At 48.9% G+C, this 22,186-nt stretch overlaps 1 protein-coding gene and 1 non-coding gene across 8 annotated transcripts in view; both read right to left on the reverse strand.

Annotated features, from left to right (window-relative positions):
* The window catches only part of CCDC136 (coiled-coil domain containing 136), a 32,702-nt gene extending 15,910 nt beyond the window's left edge, over positions 1–16,792 (reverse strand). For all 7 annotated transcript variants that reach the window (XR_004970967.1, XR_004970968.1, XM_036328764.1 and 4 more), the window contains exons 1-5: positions 16,660–16,792; positions 15,885–15,992; positions 14,074–14,328; positions 13,876–13,950; positions 2,750–3,073 (exon numbers count right to left, since the gene is read on the reverse strand). Coding sequence is in view for 5 of the 7 variants with exons in the window: in XM_036328764.1 (XP_036184657.1) it covers positions 2,750–3,073; positions 13,876–13,950; positions 14,074–14,328; positions 15,885–15,992; positions 16,660–16,717 (820 nt within the window). In the remaining 2 variants the exon portion in view is untranslated. The remainder of the gene's footprint in view (positions 1–2,749; positions 3,074–13,875; positions 13,951–14,073; positions 14,329–15,884; positions 15,993–16,659) is intronic.
* Positions 16,793–22,095: 5,303 nt separating this feature from the next.
* On the reverse strand, positions 22,096–22,167 carry TRNAP-AGG. Its single transcript has one exon. It is a non-coding gene; the product is annotated as a tRNA-Pro (tRNA).
* Between the last annotated feature and the right edge of the window lie 19 nt (positions 22,168–22,186).

Here is a 22,186-nt window from a genome sequence, read left to right on the forward strand (position 1 = left end):
AGAGATATCACATGCAGAGGCTTCGAAGACAGGGCCCAGAGAAGTCCACCCTGCAAAGGCTCTCTGTGCTCTTTCAAGAGCTGCCCTTCTTCTCATCTTCCCAGATTTGTCCTGTGTGCCCCTTCAAAACCCCAACCAAGACGGTCTTGAGATTTTAAGAGTGACGGTTTGTTTTTTTAATTTTTTAAAAATCCTCACCCAAGGATATTTTTCCACTGATTTTTAGAGAGAGTGCAAGAGAGAGGGAAAGACAGAGAGAAATATCTATGTGAGAGCAACACATCGATTGGTTGCCTCCTGCACAAGCCCTGACCAGGGCCCAGGCCGAGGAGGAGCCTGCAACCAAGATACGTGCCCTTGACCGGAATCGAACTAGGGACCCTTCCATCCTCAGGCTGACACTCTACCCACTAAGCCAAAATGGCTAGGCTGTGACGGTTTAATTGTTTGGCATTTTTTTTTTTTTTTGTATTTAAAGTTTCCATTGAGACCAGTTTACATGGCTCAGTGGTTGAGCATTAACCTATGAACCAGGAGGTCACGGTTCGATTCCCGATCAGGACATATGCCTGGGTTGCAGGCTCAATCCCCAGTAGGGGACATGCAGGAGGCAGCTGATCAATAATTCTCTCTTATTATTGATGTTTCTATCTCTCTTTCCCTCTCCCTTCCTCTCTGAAATCAATAAAAAATTTTTAAAATTAAGTTTCCATTGAACTGTTTGATTACCTCACTTTCAGTACAAAACACTGGGAGATGTGAACTGCCAGGTGTCACACTGCCAGTCTTGGCCTTTCGGAGACAATCCAGGCATCCTGAAGGTCCTTTAACTTCCTTTATCACCACACCAAATACTCTGGCCTGCATGTGGTCAAGAATTCTTTCTAATGATCTTTTATCTGCTATCAGAAGGACACATCCCAACCAGACCCACATATCACATATCACCCTCAATGCTGCTATGATACATACCCATATCTGTTTTGTTTCTTCATGATTAAGAATTACTTCTTGCCCTAGCCAATATGGCTCAGTGGATAGAGCGTCAGCCTGCGAATCGAAGGGTCCCAGGCTCGATTCTGGTCAAGGGCCCGTACCTTGGTTGCAGGCTCCTCCCCAGCCTGGGCCCTGGCCAGAGCCCATGCAGGAGGCAACCAATTGATGTTTCTCTCATGTTGACATTTCTGTCTTTCCCTTTCTCTTCCACTCTCGCTAAAAATCAATGGAAAAAACCCTCAGGTGAGAATTAAAAAAAAATCATTTCTCTTAGAATATTAATTCTACTGATATTTAAAAAGTGTCTTAACTACCGTCAGCTTCAACACCCGAAATTTACGTCTAATGTTTATTCCAATCAGAAGTCCTGATCTATGTAGGAAAGTCCTTGAAATACTGCAAATTACCACAGAAGGAAGGAAGGAAACTAATCTTTAATGAAAACCAACCGGGTGTTAAACAATAGACTTGATGGTTTCAGCCTTGGTTTTAGTTAGTATGTAAGTGCTTTCAACATGTTGGGCATTTCATTTAATCCCCAGAATAGCCCTGTAAATTTTCTTTTCTAAATAAACCTTAAATTTTAGAATAGTTTTAGACTTATAGAAAAGTTGCAAAGAATGCAGAATTCCCTGGAAGAGTTCTCATCTAGTTTCCCTACTGTTAATATTGGACAATGGGTCCATTTGTCATGACTAAGAAATCAAGGTTGGTATATGAACTAAACTCTATACTTTATTCATATTTATCTCCATTTTCCCTCAAGTCCTTTTCCTGTTTCAGGATCTCATCTAGCTGACGACTGAATAGCTCCTCTTTTTATTAACCACTTTTTATATAAATGGAAACAGAGGTTCAGAGAGATCATTATGAGACTAAGTTCACTCTGTTACTCAGTGGAGCTGAGATGCTGAACTGAAGTCTGTGTCAGTCCAGCCCGGGCCTTCCCACTGGGCTGTCTGCCTCTCCCAGCATCACCAATCCAAAGGCTCTTCTGAGAGGCTTGTTACAGCTGGGAAACCTTGCACTTCTTTGATTCCTTGCTGATTTGCCTCTGCTTGACCTGGCCTAATATAAGGCCTCCCTTATACCCAGATCATCAATCTAGCCTCAGAATAAAGGCAAACTTTCTGATGTCATGCCTCCTAGCAACTAGCTGGGAGACTCACTGTCTGAAAGCTTTTGAGCTCTGAGCTTCTGAGTACATCGTGTTTTATTAGAAATAACCTCCCTTCGTCTCCAGCTTGTGCTCTGACTTTTTGCCCCCAAAGCTTCTACTCTGGGGAGGGCTAAAGGAGCCTAACAATTAGCATCTCAGGGTCTGGGAGCAGGACTGGAGGACCCCCTCCCCCCGCCCCATCCCCCGCCCCCGGCCCCCAGAAAGCAGTCCGGGCAAAGAGCCATGATGCCGGAGCAGCAGGAAGTGTTTCCCAGGGTGGCGACCCCGTACTCCCACCTAGAACTGTCCTCCCCAGGAAGGGCTTCAGCCGAGTCAAATCGACAAACACCAGATGGCTCTCTGAGAAAGAGTTCCCCGGGCACATCTCCATGGTGCTATTTCTCACACCATGATGGACTAGCTGTGGGACTCTGGGTAAGTTTTTCTCCCTTTATAGTCTTGAATTCAACCTGGAGGTTTTTTCTAGAGTTTCCCAATTCATTATCTAAGACCACCTTCCAACATCTTCTTGCACACTATCTCCCTCCGCTTGACTTTACTGACAGACCAGGAGAAGGGCTTGCACTCTCATACCTTGCAACTCCGAGTAATCTGAGGGAGTATAACTATTAGATGAGTCAGAGGTCTTCATTTCCATTTCTGCACGGAGGGAGGTGATCTCCAGCTCATACTCGTTCCGAACACGCTCCAATTCATCAAGTTCACTTTGCATCCGGCAGAGGTCCTCCTGCAGGGATGCTATGTCACTCTCATGTTCAGTCGCAGAATCATCTGCGGCTTGTCGCAGATTCTTGATCTCCGCATGGGCCAAATGCAACTCCCGTTCTATTTCCTTAAGTTCACATTCTTTCTCACGCTCTAACAGGGAAATCTCCTCCCGTAGATTCCGCAACTCACCTGCAAAAAAACCCAAAGGTTAGGACGGTCAAGAGGAGAAGTGAATTAATCTACCACGTTCTAATCTAGACTCTAGAGCAGGGGTGGGCAAACTTTTTGACTCGAGGGCCACAATGGGTTCTTAAACTGGACCGGAGGGCTGGAACAAAAGCATGGATGGCGTGTTTGTGTGAACTAATATAAATTCAAAGTAAACATCATTACATAAAAGGGTACGGTCTTTTTTTTTTTTTTTAGTTTTATTCATTTCAAACGGGCCGGATTCGGCCCGCGGGCCGTAGTTTGCCCACGGCTGCTCTAGAGGCACAAAGGTAAAGGGAGGCACTTTCTTATCTAGAAACCCCTGACAACCTAGACTCTACCCCATCAGAGAAGTATAGTTTCATCTGGTATGAAATAGAGAGAATACCTAAGAAGGGAGCAGAGAGTGAATCTATGTAGTAAGGTAGTAGAAAAGGCTTGCCACCAAAAGCAACAACTTAGGCTATTGAAAACAAAAGGTATTATCAGTGCCCTGGCCAGTGTTCTCAGTGGTTAGAGCATTGGCCTGTGCACCAGAGCGCCGAGGGTTCGATTCCCAGTCAAGGGTAGGTATGATCCCTGCACCCGGTCATCGGGGGCGAGTGTGGGAGGAAACTAATTGATGTGTCTCTCTCATATCAATGTTTCTCTCTCTCCTCCTCCTCCTCCCCTCTCCCTTCCAGTCTCTCTAAAAATCAACGGGGAAAAAGAATCCTCACTCCTCGGGTAAGGATGAAAACAAAAAGAAAGTATTATTAGTGTTTCTAAGGAATCGCCTAAGAATTAAAGGCCAGACATAACTTACAATATTTTTCTGAGAGAACCAAGATGGCGGCATAGGTTAACGCCGGAGTTTGCTGCCTTGAACAACTACTTCAAAAGTGAAACTAAAAGACAGAACGGACATCACCCAGAACCACAGGAACGCTGGCTGAGTGGAAGTCCTACAACTAGGAGGAAAGAGAAACGCATACGGACACTCAGAGGAGGCGCAGTACTGAAGTCAAATTCTGAGGTGCAGAGTGCACAGAGCGGGCTGGCGGCGGAGGGCGCGGTTGGCGTTTTCAATCGGGAGGGAGTCACAGACTCTGAGCTCCAGATCCGGGTGAGTCTTTAGGGACCCAGACTCAGGCGGGAGAAGTGGGACTGTCTGGCTTCGGTCAGAGCGAGTGCAGCTTTCTCTCCGAGGTTTGCAGCGGTCGCTGGGACTCAGAGAGGCAGAGCCCCTGGGGACAGGACTGAGAGCCGCCATAACTGCTCTCTCCGGCCCACCCTGTTGATCCTGTGCGACCCGCCCCGCCCAAGCCCTGCACACAGGCATTTGCCAGATAGCCTCAGGCAAAGGCTAGATTAGCACCTCCCTAGAGGACAGAAGTTCTCTCACTGTAGACACAGCTGATTCTCATAGCCACTTGGCCTGGAGGTCAAACCCTCCCTGGTATTAGCTACAACAATCAAGGCTTAACTACAAGACTGCACACAAAGACCACTAGGGGGTGCACCAAGGAAGCATAACAAAATGCGGAGACAAAGAAACAGGACAAAATTGTCAATGGAAGATATAGAGTTCAGAACCACACTTTTAAGGTTTCTCAAGAACTGTTTAGAAGCCGCCGATAAACTTAATGAGATCTACAAGAAAACTAATGAGACCCTCGATGTTATGTTGGGGAACCAACTAGAAATTAAGCATACACGGACTGAAATAATGAATATTATACAGACTCCCAACAGCAGACCAGAGGAGCGCAAGAATCAAGTCAATGATTTGAAATGCGAGGAAGCAAAAAACACCCAACTGGAGGGGTGGAATGAAAAAAGAATCCAAAAATGCGAGGATAGTGTAAGGAGCCTCTGGGACAGCTTCAAGCATACCAACATCAGAATTATAGGGGTGCCAGAAGATGAGAGAGAGCAAGATATTGAAAACCTATTTGAAGAAATAATGACAGAAAACTTCCCCCATCTGGTGCAAGAAATGGACTTACAGGTCCAAGAAGCGCGGAGAACCCCAAACAAAAGGAATCCAAAGAGGACCACACCAAGACACATCATAATTAAAATGCCAAGAGCAAAAGATAAAGAGAGAATCTTAAAAACAGCAAGAGAAAGAAACTCAGTTACCTACAAGGGAATACCCATACGACTGTCAGCTGATTTCTCAACAGAAACTATGCAGGCCAGAAGGGAGTGGCAAGAAATATTCAAAGTGATGAATACCAAGAACCTACAACCAAGATTACTTTATCCAACAAAGCTATCATTCAGAATTGAAGGTCAGATAAAGAGCTTCACAGATAAGGAAAAGCTAAAGGAGTTCATCACCACCAAACCAGGATTATATGAAATGCTGAAAGGTATCCTTTAAGAAGAGGAAGAGGAAGAAAAAGGTAAAGATACAAATTATGAACAACAAATATGCATCTATCAACAAGTGAATCTAAGAATCAAGTGAATAAATAATCTGATGAACAGAATGAACTGGTGATTATAATAGAATCAGGGACATAGAAAGGGAATGGACTGACTATTCTTGGGGGGGAAAGGGGTGTGGGAGATGTAGGAAGAGACTGGACAAAAATCGTGCACCTATGGATGAGGACAGTGGGTGGGGAGTGAGGGCGGAGGGTGGGGCGGGAACTGGGAGGAGGGGAGTTATGGGGGGGAAAAAAGAGGAACAAATGTAATAATCTGAACAATAAAGATTTCATTAAAAAAAAAATTTCTTATGTCCTGAGTCGTTTCAAAAATTCCCTGGCTAGTCCGGCCAGTATGGCACAGTGGTTGAGCACTGACCTATGAACCAGGAGGTCACAGTTCCATTACCAGTCAGGGCACACGCCTGGGTTGCGGGCTCAATTCCCCAGTGGGGAAATGGGCTCAGTAAATGCACACAGGCATTTATTTCCACTGTGCTGATGTTTCTATCTCCCTCCCTCTTTTCCCTTCATCTCTGAAATATATATATATATATATATATATATATATATATATATATATTAAAAATTCCCTGGCTAAAAAAATCTACACAGGCTATTCTCATGTATTCAGTCTGGGAGCTTAGAAATTAGAACTTCAGAATCCCCATGAACTGCCTGTGGTAAGTACTGGCCCTAAAATAATATCTATTTAGAGTTCATAGCTGAAATTCAAATGTAGGTTCATCACATGGTAACCAAACATGGGAAAATAACCTACATGTTGATTGATAAGAGATTGTTTAAATTAGTGATGGTTAAATAGAATATCAGCAGCCATTATAAAGAAAATGGCAGATTTATAGAAAAGGCATGAAAAGGTTTCCATACATACTAACTAGAAAGGAAAATCAGCTATAAAATATATTGTACTACCTTATTTTTGCAAAAAAAAACAATTGTATGGCCCTAATCGGTTTGGCTCAGTGGATAGAGTGTCGGCCTGCGGACTGAAGGGTCCCAGGTTCGATTCTGGTCAAGGGCATGTACCTTGGTTGCAGGCACATCCCCAGTAGGGGTGTGCAGGAGGCAGCTAATCGATGTTTCTCCTTCATCGATGTTTCTAACTCTCTATCCCTCTCTCTTCCTCTCTGTAAAAAATCAATAAAATATATTTTTTTAAAAACAATTGTATGTACAATATATAACACAAATATACAAAGACATAGAAAGAGGTCTGGAAAGATCTGTGTGCCAGCCATAAAGAGCAGCTCCTTCTGAAGTATGAGATAGCATATGATGGGGACTTTTACTTTCTACATTGGTGCTGTTTGAATTTTCACAACAGGCCTCTATTTTATAATAGCTTTTAATTTACAAAAGAAATGTGTCAGGAGAGGCAACTAAGATGGCGGCATAGGTAAACACCGGGAAATTGTCGCCTCACACAACAATTGAAAATTACCGCAAAGGACTGAGCAAACATCATCCAGAACAACAGGAAGGCTGGCTGAGTGTAAATTCTACAACTAGAAGGAAAGAAAAGCACGCTGAGAGCCAGAGGCGCTGCGGAGGTGAAGTGCAGAGGTACGGCGGCTCGCGCGCACGAGGAAAGAGGGTGGCGCCTGAGGACGCGGCTGTCTTTTTGAATCACAAGCTCCCGACTGCTCTGAACTCCGGTTCCGGGAAGTCTCTGGGGACCCAGGACTCATACGGGGAGAGGCTGGTCTGTCCGGCAGCGGGCGAACTTGAGGGCGGCTTTCCCTCAGAGGTGCTTGCAGCCGTTACCGGGACACTGAGACGCGCGACTCCGGGCGGAGAATCGGCCATAGCTGCTTTCTCCGCCCTTTGACTCCCTGAGACCCCGCCCCACCCAGGCTGCGGCAGAGGCTTTTGCATGTGAATGTACCTAACTGCAGCCAAACCAGGCAGACCCGGAACTTCCAAGAGAAGGCCCAAGGCCCCGCAGCGGCTTGCATTGCTTCACAGCTGAGCCTCTTCGTGGCTCCTGCTGTGTGGCCTCAGGCAGAGGCTGAATTAGCACCTCCTTAGATCCAGGAGCCACTGTACCCAGTGGTCAGAGGGGGACCATCCAGACTGCAACTCCTCAGATCCATAAGGGACACACTCAGGGAGCAGACTCAGTGAGCACCAAAGCCCCACTGAAGCAAGTCTTGCCCCAGAAGGGTGTCTTCAGCACAGAAGTTCTCCCACTTTAGACACAGCTGATTCTCACAGCCAATTGGCCTGGAGGTCAATTCCTCCCAGTGATTCTACAACAACCAAGGCACCAAGAGTGCACCAAGAGTGTCCACCCCAGGTAACTGGGGAGGCTGAGCTACTGGGCCCTACAGGACACCTGGCGCACAGGGCCACTCTATCAACACAGGGAAGCTGCCAAAATGCGGAGACAAAGAAACAGGTCACAAATGGCAGAAATGGAGGAAAGCAAACGATTGGATATAGAGTTCAAGGCCACGTTTATAAGGTTTTTCAAGAATTTTATGGAAACCGCCGATAAATTTAATGAATCCCTCAATAAGTATAGTGAGACCATGGAGGACATGAAAAAGGACCAACTAGAAATTAAGCATACACTGACTGAAATAAAGAATAATTTACAGAGATCCAGCAGCAGAAAAGAGGATCCCAAGAATCAAGTCAAAGATTTGAAATACAAAGAAACAAAAAATACCCAACCGAAAAAGAAAAAAGAAAAGAGATTCCAAAAATATGAAGATAGTGTAAGGAACCTCTGGGACAACTTCAAGCGTACCAACATCAGAATTATAGGGGTACCAGAAGGAGAGAGAGGGCAAGATATTGAAAACCTTTTTGAAGAAATAATGACAGAAAACTTCCCCTACCTGGTGAAAGAAATGGACTTACAAGTCCAGGAAGCGCAGAGAACCCCAAACAAAAGGAATCCAAAGAGGACCACACCAAGACACATCATAATTAAAATGCCAAGAGCAAAAGATAAAGAGAGAATCTTAAAAGCAGCAAGAGAAAGACAGTCAGTTACCTACAAGGGAATACCCATACGACTGTCAGCTGATTTCTCAACAGAAACCATGCAGGCCAGAAGAGAGTGGCAAGAAATATTCAAAGTGATGAATAGCAAGAACCTGCAACCAAGATTACTTTATCCAGCAAAGCTATCATTCAGAATTGAAGGTCAGATAAAGAGCTTCACGGATAAGAAAAAGCTAAAGGAGTTCATCACCACCAAACCAGCATTATATGAAATGCTGAAAGGTATTCTTTAAGAAGAGGAAGAAGAAAAAGGAACTCTTACCATTTGCCACAGCATGGATGGAACTGGAGAGCGGATAAATACCACATGATCTCACTCATTTGTGGAATATAATGAACAACATAAGCTGATGAACAAGGACTGATCCAGAGATGGAGAGGCATTGATTGGACTGTCGGGACTTGGAGGGAAGGTAGGGGAGGGTGGGGGTAAGGGGGAAAGATCAACCAAAGGACTTATATGCAAGCATATAGGCCTAATCAATGGACATGGACAACGGGGGGGGTGAGGGCATGAGCGGGGGGGGGGGGGGGGTAGAGGGTAACGTGGGGACAAGGACACATATGTAATATCTTAATCAATAAAAAATATATTAAAAAAAAAAAAAAAAAAAGAAATGTGTCAGAGCTCTCAGTATCTGTGGCACATCTCAGGGTTGTTGGACATGGATAATCTGGGATTAGGAGAACCTAAACGTGGAGAGAGAGTAAAAGGCATTGATACCAATAAAAAATTCAAAATTTGGGCCCTGGATTATGGAATTAATGAGGACTGGGTTGGGAGGGTCAGGACCTTCCCACAAACACTGCAAGTTACACTGCCCTTATCCCTTGCCCTGTCCTCTGCTCATTCTACTCACCAGATTTCAACTTTCCCTAGCCTCTCTCCCCGACCTCCTCAAAAAAACTGAGCAAGTCCTCTATTAGATGTTCTCAAAGCACCTTGTAGTTTTGCAACGTGTATGTGTGTGTGTGTGTGTGAGTGTGTGTGTAAAACCTTGCTCTCCTACTTCCTTGACTATAAGCTTCATGAAGGCAGGGAACACGTCTGTTTTGCTCATCATTAGAGCTCCAGGATTTGTCATAGTACCTGGCGTAATGCAGCTTGATAAGTATTTGCTATATTCGTGCATAAATGAGGCAGAGGGTCATCTACTGAACAAACGTTTGCTGAGTACTACGAGAAGAAAAAATGGGAGACATACTGCAGATATAAATGCTGAATGGGCAGGGTGTCTCAGGGGCAGGAGGAACGGTCTCCTGCCCTATTCCCACTCTCCCAAGCTCACACGTGCACATCTTTTGCCAGTCGTTCCTTCCCTAGAATGACCCCAGCGGCCTCCTCTTCTTGGTCTATTCAAGTATTAATTGGTCATCACCTCTGTGCCACACCCAAGCTTCTCTCCACTGAGATTCTCTGACCTCCTTCCAGTTTGAAAGAACAAATTCCTTGCTCTAACCACGGTTGAACAGCACAGGGGCGGGTCTTGTAGGCCCGAGGGAGGAGCTTACCCAGAAGCTTAGAATCTAGTGGGGGAGACATACATGTCAACTGGCCATTAGGATAAAGGCCCTCCGGCCTGGGGTGGACTTCTGCGGAGGCTGACCAACCTCCACTTCCCTACTGTGCCCTTGATGCTTGGGCCCAAATCTCCCTTAGATTCTCTTCTGGAGTCTAGCCCCGCAAACATGACATGCTCCAGTCCAGGAGGAACCGAGGACGGTCTCCCCGCGCCTGAAAAACCTCTTCACTAGGGGCAGGACCCGCAAAGGTCCGAGGGGCGGGGCTTGCCGGCCTGAGGGAGGGGCTTATCCAGAAGCTGGGCGGGGCGGGTCCGGCTGGGGCGGGCCCTGGCCGGAGCAGCAAGGCCACAGCGGTTGGAAGAGCGGGGCGGCGGGCAGCGGGGCTGGGGCTGTTGGGGGCGAGGCCAAGCGTCTGGGTGTCCGGGCTGCGGCACAGAGATGTCGGTGGTCACTTACTGGTTATGGCCTCCATCTCGCCGGCCCCCCTTTTAGGCGGTCTCCCTGGGGGGCCTCCCGACTCCGGCCGGTCCCGGCCCCCGAGGGGCTGTGGCGGCCGAACGGCCTCCCAACACCAGCTACCTCTGAGCCCGCGCGCGCCCCCTCTCGGCGGAAACGGGCAACGCGCGTGCGCAAGGCCGGTCTGTTAGTTCCCGCGGGTGGAGACCGGGGCGCCTGCACCAGACCTCCGGCCACTGCCTCCCACCCCTTCCCCGCTTGGCTGAGACCTAACACTAGAAACAGTCCCACTGAGCAAAACTGCTCTAGAACTTTATTCTCCCACGTTGTTGCCTACCTGTCTCTCTACTGAGATTCTGACTTCCTTATTTGAAAGGAATGTCCCTTATCTAAGCAAAGGCCTTTCATGCTGTACCGGACCGTTTCCTTCATCATAAAAACATGATCTAGTGTGTCCTAGCTAAGAAATAAAAATAAAATATCCCCAAACACTCTCCCTTGATTTTATGTCTCATTCCTTTATTTCTCTGCCTCTCTTCAAAACATGACGGCTGGAATTCTCTGTACTCACCTTCTCCATGTCACCTCCCCTTCCCTCTTCAGTTCCAACCCAATCAGGTTCTATCTTTGATAAACTATCTCAGAGCCCTCCATCTTGCAAAATTAAATGGCCACCTTCCTTGACTAAGCAACTTTCTGACACAGTTGTTATCTCCTCGAAGCACTTTCTGCTCTTGGCTTTCAGGGCATGAAAGGCTCCAGGAGTTCCTCCTACCTCAGTCCCTTCTTGCTCATGTCTCCTTCCATACTGGGCCTTTAAATACTGGAGTAACCCTGGGACTGGACCCTTTTCCTTCCCTTCCAGTAGCTCCATGAGATTTCATGGTGCTCTGCCATAGCCTTGAATGTCATCTATGTGCTAATGACTCCCAAATCTATCTCTGATTTCTCCCCTGGTTCTAGATTCATATATTCAATTCAACATATTTACTTGGATATCATTACCCATTTCAAACTCAACAAGTAGAAAACATGTCTTACATGCTTCCCCTAACCCCCCCACATCTTCCCATCCCAATAAATAACACCACCAACCAACAGTCATCTCTTATCCCCCTTCCAATTCATCACAAATCCTGAGGGCTTGACCTTCAATATCTATTGTGAATCATCTATATTTCTATTACTCTAATCCCAGTAATCACCACCTCCTGACTGGACTATTGCAAAAACTTACTGACCAAACTCACTGTTTTGACTCTGTTCCCTCCATCCAATTTCCACACAGTGGACAAAGTGTTCTTTTTTTTTAAAAAAAAGAAAAATGTAATTAAAAAAATATTTTATTGATTTTGAGAGAGAGAGGAAGGAAGAGGGGGAGAGAAAGAAAAACAGAAATATGAGAGAGAAACATCAATCGGTTGCCTCTTGCACATACCCCAGCAAAGGATTCAACTGGCAATCTGGGCACGTGCCCTGACTGGGCATCAAACCTGCAACCTTCAGGCGCACCGGGAAAATGCTCAAACAACTGAACCACACCAGCCAGGGCTAAAGTGCTTTTTTTTCTTTTTTCTTTTTTTTAATGTAAAGCAGTATATCAGCCCAGCCCTGGCTAAGACCCTCCCACACCTTTCTGCTATACTTAGGATAAAAGCCAAACCTCTCAGCTGGCCTACAAGGCCCTTTGTAAGCTGGCCTCTGCCTGCCTCTCAGAACTCTCTTACCAGGGTCCTCCACATGCCCTCTGTTACAGCCACAATGGCCTTTGTACTGTCCTCCAAACACAGGAAGCTCATTCTTGCCTCTGGGCTTTTGCAGTTGCTATTCCTTCTGCCCAACTGCTTTTCCTCAGGTCTTTCTCATTATTCAGGTCTTAGTTCAAATGTCACCTTCTCAAAGAGGATTTTCCTAACTACCCTATCAAAAATAAACTCCCTTTTCACCCCATCTCCATCCTACTGTTACACTGTATTCACAGCATCTTGCCACTTGAACATGTGTTGTTTATTTTCTGCCTCTCCTTATTAGAATGCATCTTCACTAGGGCAGGGATCTACTCTGTCTTGTTCATAGCTGGTCCTCCAGGTCTACAGGCACTCCAGAAATGGTTGAGAAACAAATAAATTAGCCCCTTTTTACAAATAAAGAAACAAGTGTCAGAAAGATAAAAGTGACTTGCCCAAGAGCACCAAGCTGGTTTCGCGGCAGAGCTGAGCCCAAGAATCTAGGTGCTCTGAGACCACTGCTCACACGCTGCCCTGTGCAACACATCTCCATTTCTCTCCTCCCCGCTCCCCCGTGAACTGTCTACTTCTCCTGGATCTACCTTTGCTTACATCTCTCCCCCGGCCTCCCTCCTTTTCTTTGTACTCTCCAGGCCTGCTTCCTGGACTTCCTTTTTTCTCCATTTATACTCTTCTTTTGGCTTGATCTCCCTTCTCCTGGGAGAGTCCCTGCTGTTTTCTAGGGCAGCTCCCCTAAACCTTCCGGAAGCTCACAGAAATAACAAAAGCTGCCTCTTTATTTGGTGGTACAGTGGAATGTGGGACACCTGTCCTGCTGCTTCCCAGAGACAAAGGGAACGTGGGTGTTAGAAGAAAGGGATTTGGGGGCCACAGTTTGGTCCTAGGGAGCAAAAGAAGCGTTCTCATCTGCTTCACTTAAAAGAAAGAGATGTATAGAGTCCCCTCCAGCCCACTTCTCATGGGCTCACTGCTTTTCCCAGGGTGCCCTTTGAGGGCCAGGAAAAAGCAATCTGGTTCGGAATTCAGTACTGATCACCTACCCCTGGCACTGACCAGGAGAACCAGGGAAAAGAGGTGAAGGTGTGAAGGGAGGAGGCTGAAGGAGAGAAAAAGGAGAGAGTTAACCACACGGAGAAAGGGTGAAATGGGAGGGTGAGAAAAGGAAGACAGAAGTGCCAGGCAGAGAAGCAAAAAGAAAGAAAATTGCCCAGCCGGGTGTGGCTCAGTGGTTGGGCATCAAACCAGGAACCAGGAGGTCACTGTTTCAATTCCCGGTCAGGGCACATGCCTGGGTTGCAGACTCAGCCCCCAGTAGGGGGCCTGCAGGAGGCAGCCAATCAATGATCCTCTCTCATAATCGATGTGTCCATCTCTCTATCCCTCTCCCTTCTTCTCTGAAATCAATTAAAAAAAAATTTTTTTTAAAGAAAATTAGGTAATGAGGGGAATGACGAGATGAGGAGAAAGGGTGAGATTAGTAGAGGAAAAAAAAAGGAGAAAGTGCTGAATTAGCTTGTTTGTCTGCTATGCTTCAGCCAAACCCTCCAGACACAAGTCCCTGGAAGACCTCCACCTCTCCAGCCTGAGTTCTGGGAATTACCTTGGAGCTGCTGGATCTGCTTGGTGAACACCTCTGCCTGCTGGGCACTGGCCAGCCGTTCATCCTCCAGGAGCCCTGCAATGAGACAGGGGCCAGCATCAGGCCTGGGATCCAGCATGAGGCCTGAGATCCTACATCAGGCCTGGGATCCAGTGAGCACAGAGCCTTTGGGCCAGGCCCTCAGTCACAGACACTCACCCTGCAGCTCCAGGGAGTCGTCCTCGTGCTGCCCTGCCAGCTCCCGGGTCTCTTCCAGCTCTGCCACCAGCTGCAGCACCTGAGCCCTCAGCTCCTCGAGCTCCGTCTCCGTGAGGCTCAGGCCCCGGTGCTTGCCCAACGACAGGGAGCCCATACCACCACCTTTCTGCACGTGCTCTTCCTCTTCTTCCACCTCTTCCACCTCTTCCTCCTCCTCCTCTTCCTCCTCATAGAGCGCTGGGAGTAACACTTCCCCTAGGGAGGACACCCAGCCCACCAGGGAGTCAGAGACAATTTCCTTTCAAGGGTCCTTCTAGGGCTGGCGCTCTAACACACCGGCTCAGGGCAGAGATGTTTTAATAGTGCCACCTGGTGTCCCCCAAGGACTCTCTGGGCAGGCCCTGCACTCCTGAGTCTTCAGTTGCGAGGGTCAAGTTTGGAGGTAGCCCATCCCCCTTCCGGGCCCTTTCTGGACCCCTACTGCACCTGGTGGCCTCCCATTGCCGCCTTTGGGCCAACTGAGCAGCCGGTGCTGGCTCGGCCATGTGAAGCTTGCATGAGGACCCCTGCGTCTTCCAGTCCCGGTCCCTGGGTAGTGGGACAAGTAGTCAAGAAAGGACTCAGACACTGGGCATATATCTCAGGCCAAACGGGGCAAGAGTTACCGTTTGGGGGTTTGTAGAAAGTTAAAAATTATCCTGGTCGCTTGTGAGAAATTAGCCTTTCCGTAACAAAAAGGCACTGCCTGTCTGCAGGCAGAGAAAGAAAACACTTAAACGAAGTGATTCTGAATGTTTTACTGGACAAACACGGGGGCCCTTTCAAATGTGCTCTTTTTGAAATTTTCTACAAGGTCCACCTTCCTTTACCCTGCTGAGAGTCTGCGGGGGTGGGGGCGGGGGTCCGTCCTCTCCCAGCCCTCCCTGCCTGTCCCTCCTGAGTGCAATGAGGCCCCTCCTCCCCTGGTGACCACAGTGTAGTTTTTCAGGGGGGAGTCTGAGGGTGTGCTTGTGCGTAAGAGAAAGCCTTTAACGCACTGGAAACTGGGGTGTGGGTGCTCCCTAGCCTCTGGTTGGTGAGCACCCTCTCCTTTGCTGCAATGCAGTTCCTCTAAATAGCAAACATCGTATCTGGATTGTGATTGTTTGCTCGTTTTAAAACCTGAATCCCTGATCTTATTTTCTTCAATAACAGCAGCCTAAGGTTCATCTGGGGTCCCTTGAGTCATCTGTCCCCCTTGGGGAAGCAGTGACTGAGTGTGCACAGAAGTCCCGGAAAAAGGACCAGCATCCCTTCAGGGGCCTGTGTCGGCAGCACCCACGAAGGCCCAGGGGGTGTGGGAACACATGAGCGTTGGGAGGTTGGCCTTCCCGCCTGCCCCCTCCCAGGCCATCTCTTTCAGGCAGTAAGCGATCCCAGAGAACCAAAGCCACAAGGCTGGCGTATGAAGTTCCTGATGGTGGCACGAGAAGCATAATTCACATGCTCCCTTCCCAGCTTTTCAAAACAAGAGACAGCTTGGGGTCTGGGTTGAGAGGCAGCAAGAACAGACCCCCTGCTGAAAAGCTCTGTCCAGCTGAGGCCTGTTGGCTGTCTGGCAGCTCCCTCGGGACACACAGCCTGGTTAGGTGGGGATTCGGGTCCCCAAGGGACGCACCTGGAACCTCCCTCCAAGCCGGAGCCCCGAGGAGGGCCGGAGGCGGCTAAGGTGAACTGAGGAAGGAGCTGTGTCCTGGCTCAGAGTTCTGGGGTCAGAGGGCGGAAGGAGGCGAGGGGAAGAGAGAGAAATAAAGCTTTCTGGGAAAACTCACCCTCCATAGCTTGCATCCCCCGCCGCTCCAGGGACCCCCAGCGCTGGCCTTTCTTCCTCTCACATCCCTCAGAGCCCTCGTAGGAGCCTACAGTGGTCACAGTGGAGCCTGCCAGCGGGGACAGAGGGGGCGCTGTCGATGCCAGGGGCGGCTGGGCTGGGGCTGGGTGCAGGGCCGAGAAGGGGACGTGCCTTCTAGCCCTTTGGAGCCCCGGGGTTTTAATTCTCAAGCTGCGCCTGCGGGGACCCCGCCCTGCACCCTCCTCGGCACCCCCAGGTCCAGCCTCCTCTCCCTCGCACACACGGAAAGGGTGTGTGTCTCTTCGGCCCAAAGGGGACCGCAGGAGAGAGACAAGGATGGAGGGAGGACAGGAGCCAGTAAAAGAGCGGCCGAAAGGGTGCGGCGGCGCGCGGAGGGAGCAGGTGCTGGGGGCGGGGCTGTGGGAAGGGGTCTAGGCCAGAGCTGCTCCCCCCGGCAGCCCCCCTTCTCCCGCGGGACCTGGCGCGCCCCACCCTCGGGAGCCTTCGGGCCGGCGGGGTGCAGGGTCCGGAGCCACCAGGGCTGGAAGCACCGCCGGCTGCACAGACGAGACGGGGAGGGCGCGGGAGAGGCGCCCGGGCAGGCGTGGCGGTGGCGGGAGAGCCAGCCAAGAAAGATGGAGCCCGGCCAGGGAGGGGGTGGGACGGAGGAGGAGGACTACGGAGGGAACGGGGGGGCGGAGGACCCTGGGTCCACAGGGAGCAGAGGTGGAGAGTGAGGAAGGGGCGGCTCTGACCTGGGCCCGGGCAGCTCCAGCTCGCGGCGCCCGCGCCGGCCCCGGCAGCCGCCTCCATGGCCGCTCGCGCCGCCGCGGTCCCCGGGAGCAGACGCTGCAGCAGCGAGGCCGGACCCGGCGCCCGTGCGCAGGGGACAGGGAGGGGGAGGGGGGGGCGGGCCGAGGGGGCGGGGCCTGGCCGGGCACCTGACACCGCCCCGCCCGCCGCCGCCGCCGCCGGGAAGCCCTCCCTGCACCGCGGCTGGGGAACCGGAGCGGCGCGGGGCGCGGGGAGGGCGGGGGAGCGGGCGGGCGGGCGGACGCGGCTAATCGGGCTGAGGCTGCGCCCCGAGGGAGCGGCACGGTGCCCTGGTCTGGCGCGGGTCCTGCCGGGGTCGGCTGCGCGCGGGGACCCCTCTGCGCCGGGTCAGGGCCTGGCCTCAGGGCGCTCAGCGACGGGGAGGGAAGGACGAGGGTGGACCAGCCCTCCCGCCTGTCCCCCCAAGCGCGCAGACCCTCCCCGCCTGTCCCCCCAAGCGCGCAGACCCTCCCGTCTGTCCCCCCAAGCGCGCAGACCCTCACTCCGCACGCAGGGCTGCAGCCCGAGCCCCCGCAGCGGCTCCTCCCGCCCCGGAGTTGGGAGGCTGGAGAAAGGAAGCCGAGGCCCACGAACGCGAAATGCCAGGCCCTGTCTCTGCCTTCCCGGAGCCCCCGCCCAATCCAACCAGGGAGCCCTCCGTGGCCCCGCAGCCCGCGCTGCCCGAAGACCTCCTCTCCCACCGCCCGGCCTCCCGCCCTGGCCCCAACCCCGTGGGCCACCAGCCCCGATGCACGCACCCCACCCCTGTAGCCGCCTCGAGTGGGAACTGCTGATGGTCCCTCTTGTAGATGTGGAAGCCCAAAGGGCTGGTTTCAGTGATTCAGTTATTCACCCAAGGACTGTCTGTCCCTCAGGCATCTCTGCGGGTCTCAGCAGGGACAGAGCGGCACACACGTAGGAACAGGGGCGTCCGGGCGCCTCCAGAAAAGTATTGGAGGTTCCTAAGACTTCCCAGAATGATTTCACGCTTAGGGAGTTAAATGTTGCCCAATAACGATAGCGTTGCCCTATAAGAGTCTCCCCCCCCTTCCCTCCCCTTCCTCTTCTCTCCCCCTCTCCTCCCCTTCTCCCTCTCATCCCCCTAGCCGAGTGCTCTGAGAGATGATGGAGGTTTCATTTGCTCCCCAGAGATCAGTATTCCTGTGGTCAACGTGATCCCGTCGGGGAAAGGCTGTTGAAGTAGCCCACCCAGACCCTTCCGGAGGGTCAGCTGCAGATATCAGACCTGCCCAGACTTGGGGAGCAGGACAATTGTCAGGGACGAGGAAGGGGCTGGCATTGGGAGGGTGAGCGGCACAGAGCTCTGGTGACTGACAGAGCCAGTGCTGCAAGCCTCCTGGCTATGTGGTCTGCCATAGTGCAGCTCCTCATTCTCCCTCAGCCGGTGCGGTCAGTGAGCAGCTAGTGTTCACTACTGACCTTTGGGCTGGTGGAGGGAAGGTCAAGGGAGGACGTTGCCGACTCTGACACCAGGGGTCCAAGCGCTCCTCAGGGAGCTCTGATCCTGAGTATTAAGACTAGTTTCTCCCTGGCTCTTGGCCTGCAGGTCAGCTTTCACCCTCGATTAGGAGGGCATTCAGGGAGATCCGAACCAATCTATTCTCAGGACCCAAATGTGGGCAAATCCTGGCCAGACCAGCACTGGATTGAGAATTGGGGGGGGGGTGGAGGCGGGCAGGGGCAGGATTAGGGGGCAGGAGGGAAAGGCTCAGCAGCTATGGGGGAAGTGTACCAGGGCCCAAGGATGCAGCTCCCAAGTGCCAGCAGAGGTGGGGGTGTCAGGTGATCAGCTGAGGGAGATGATCTAAATTAATCCTTGTAATCCCTGGACTCAGGACTCAGCCTCCCTCCTAATCCATCCCAACACTCATCCTCTCAGGATTGATGCGGCCATTTATCCCCCTTTACCCTTATTTCTAAATGCCTAGATCCCTTTGTTAGAAGGGGAAAATGTAAATCTTTTAAACATGCAGAAAAATACAGAGATACAGTGAATAACAATAAATATCCACTGAAATCCAATTTCTGTTCATTTCTTGCCATATTTGATTCAGAGATAGCCCTTCTACTTATAGTTTTACAGTTTTATTCTCTATGTATATATTCACAAACACTACAGAATATTGACTTGTGTTTAAAATCTAAATGGTATCATACTGCATACATTATTCTGCAAACTTTCTTTTTTCTCAAAAATGTTTTACATTTATTCATGAATTTTAACTTCTGAATACTATTTCATTGTTTGAATATACTGGTACCACAATTTATTTATTCCTCTTTCTGCTAAGGGGCATTTAGAATGTTTCCAGTTTTCTGGGTTATAAACAAAGCTGCCATGAACAGTGCTGAGCATGCCTCCTTGGCATATAGGTAAGCACTTCTCTAAGGTAGATACCTAGAGGTAGAATTTCTAGGTCAGAGAATATGTGCTTAACTTCACTAGTTAAACTTTACTAGTTATTGCTACAGTGCTCTAAAAAGCTGTTTGACCGCCCTGGCTGGTTTGGCTCAGTGGATAAAGCATCGGCCTGAGGACTGAGGGGTCCCGGGTTCGATTCAGGTTAAGGGCACATACCTTGGCCGAAACCGGTTTGGCTCAGTGGATAGAGCGTCAGCTTGCGGACTGAAAGGTCCCAGGTTCGATTCCGGTCAAGGGCATGTACCTGGGTTGCGGGCACATCCCCAGTGGGAGATGTGCAGGAGGCAGCTGATTGATGTTCCTCTCTCATCGATGTTTCTAACTATCTCTCTCCCTTCCTCTCTGTGAAAAATCAATAAAATATATTTAAAAAAAAAAAAAAAAAGGGCACATACCTTGGTTGCAGACACATCCCTAGTGGGGGGTGTGCAGGAGGCAGCTGATTGATGTTTCTAACTCTCTATCCCTCTCCCATCCTCTCTGTAAAAAATCAATAAAATGTATTAAAAAAAAAAAAAGCTGTTTGACCAATTTACACTCTTACCAGTGGCTTTCTGTGCTTGATTAGATTCACTAACATAAATTTCTCTGCTCACCATTCCTTCTTGCATTCCACTCCTTCCTTCTTGTAAAGTATATCCTTTGGTGGCATTTCAGTGAAAGTTTTCACGTGGTAAACATTCTCAGCCACTGTCTTAGAACTTCCTTACTTCACACCATTTAAATGGAAACAGTGGGCATAGATTTGAGGTTGCCAGGTTTTTCTTGATCTTTTGAACATATTTTATTTTTTTCTATAATATTTTGTTGCTAATAAGAAGTCAGCCAGCCCTGACCGGTTTGGCTCAGTGGATAGAGCATCAGCCTGAGGACTGAAGGGTCCCAGGTTCGATTCTGGCCAAGGGCATGTATCTCGGTTGCGGGCACATCCCCAATAGGGGCTGTGCAAGAGGCAGCTGATCAATGTTTCTCTCTCACTGATGTTTCTACCTCTCTACCCCTCTCCCTTCCTCTCTGTAAAAAATCAATAAAATATATTTTTTAAAAAAGAATAAAAATGGAATATACTAAAATTAAAAAAAAAAGAAGTCAGCCAATATAACTATTATTTTTCTAGGCTAACAAGCCTTTTTTTTTTCTTGTTACTTTTAAGATTTTTTTTCCTTTTCCTCAGTATTCTGCAGTTTTGCCACAATGTGTTTATAAACTCAGGGCTCTTCAAACTGAGATCTGTGTTTTTCTTCCATTTTGGAAAATTCTTAACCATTATCTATTGGGATAGTACTTCCCCCCCATTCTTCCTGTCCCTTTCAGGAGCTCCTATTTTATACTAGAGGCCCAGTGCATGGAATTTGTGCACAGGTAGGGTCCCTAGCGGCTGCTGGCCAGGGCCTCCCTTTGGTCCACGCCACCCCCTGGTGGTCAGCGCATGTCATAGCGAGTGATCGAACTCCCAAGGGGACACTTTGCATATTAGGCTTTTATGTAAAAAGATAGGGTTGTGATATGCCATGTATATAAATATATATCTCATTCTTTCCCTCCTGTCTTTTAACTATTCGTTCATATTTTCTATCTTATCACCTTCCCTCAAAAGTTTTAATGATTTCATCAGCTCTATCTTCCAATTCACTAATTCTCTTTCCAACTGGGTCTCGTCTACTGTTTAATACATCATTGAGTCTTTAATTTCAATGATATGCCTTTCATTTCTTAATGTTTTATCTTTCCCTCTCAATAAGCTGCTTTTTTCATAGTCCAATATTTTTATTGTGGTTTATTTTCTTGTGTTTAATTTTTAATGCTTTTATGTATACTTATTATATAGTGTTTTTCTATTAAGCACAGTTCTGGGAGTGTTAATTCTTGTTTGTTGTGTCTGCTGACTCTTTCTTATGGTTGATTACTTCCTTGTCTGGTTTATAATATTTTATTGTGAGCTCTTCTACAGCAGGTGTGTGTGTGTGTGTGAGAGAGAGAGAGAGAGAGAGAGAGAGAGAGAGAGGGTGTCCCCCATATGTTCTGGCCTATGAAAACATTTTTACAGAGCTCTTTCTTGCTTCTGTGGGGCTGTGTAGTATTCCTAGGGATTTCAAGGGTCCAAAACCAGATTTCTGTTTAACTTCTCTGCTTGAGAATCAGCATCAATCAGATAATGTAAATCCGGATGCAATACAAGCATTTGCTCAGACTCGGGACTTCAGTCTCTCAGGGTTTCTTTTCCTTTTCTCTGCTTCTGTGGACTGGTGTGTGTAGTTTTTAGTTTTCTTTCCACGGAGAAGGTGGATCTTTGATGTTCTGAGCTTTATGCAGGGGGTCCAGCCCCAGCACCTTATCTCTGGTGGGCTGAGGCCACATATCCCATAACCAGCAGCATTGAAATGCAGCTCCCTGTCTGAAACCCACCATGGCCACTGGGACAGCCTCCTCTTCTCTTTTATTTGGTTTTGTCTTCCTTCCTTAAGTCTAATATTTGGGTTTCTTTCTTTTTTTAAAACTAAATTTTTGCAATTGCCCATATTTTAATTTTAAAATTCTATTTTATGCAGATTTGTGTGTGTGTTTGAGGAGGTGCTGGGTGAGGAGATAGCCACATTAATTCAGTCTGCCATGTTGCCAGAAGTTCCACTCTGGATTTTCTGTGTTATTATTATTCCTAACAATCTGTATGTCTGTAAAGTGCACTATAATTTGCAGAAAGATTTCACATAGTTTCTCTGAGAAATAAGTATTACTGCTCCCATATTGCTGAGAGGAAAACTGAGACTCAGTTTTGAATCTTAGCTCTTGGACTTTGAATCCTGTGCATTTCATAGCTTGGGTTTTACACGGGGACCTAAGCCATATGTGTGTTTCTACTCCAGAAAGGGCAGGCAGTATATATGTGTGTGGTAGGCGTGGGGAGGGCAGAAGAAAAATAAATCCAGGAAAAGCAGGGCTCGTCCGGGATTTGAACCCGGGACCTCTCGCACCCTAAGCGAGAATCATACCCCTAGACCAACGAGCCTGTTATAGCTGCCTCCTGC

Source organism: Myotis myotis, unplaced genomic scaffold (assembly GCF_014108235.1).
Source record: "Myotis myotis isolate mMyoMyo1 unplaced genomic scaffold, mMyoMyo1.p scaffold_m19_p_11, whole genome shotgun sequence".
Taxonomy (NCBI): domain Eukaryota; kingdom Metazoa; phylum Chordata; class Mammalia; order Chiroptera; family Vespertilionidae; genus Myotis; species Myotis myotis.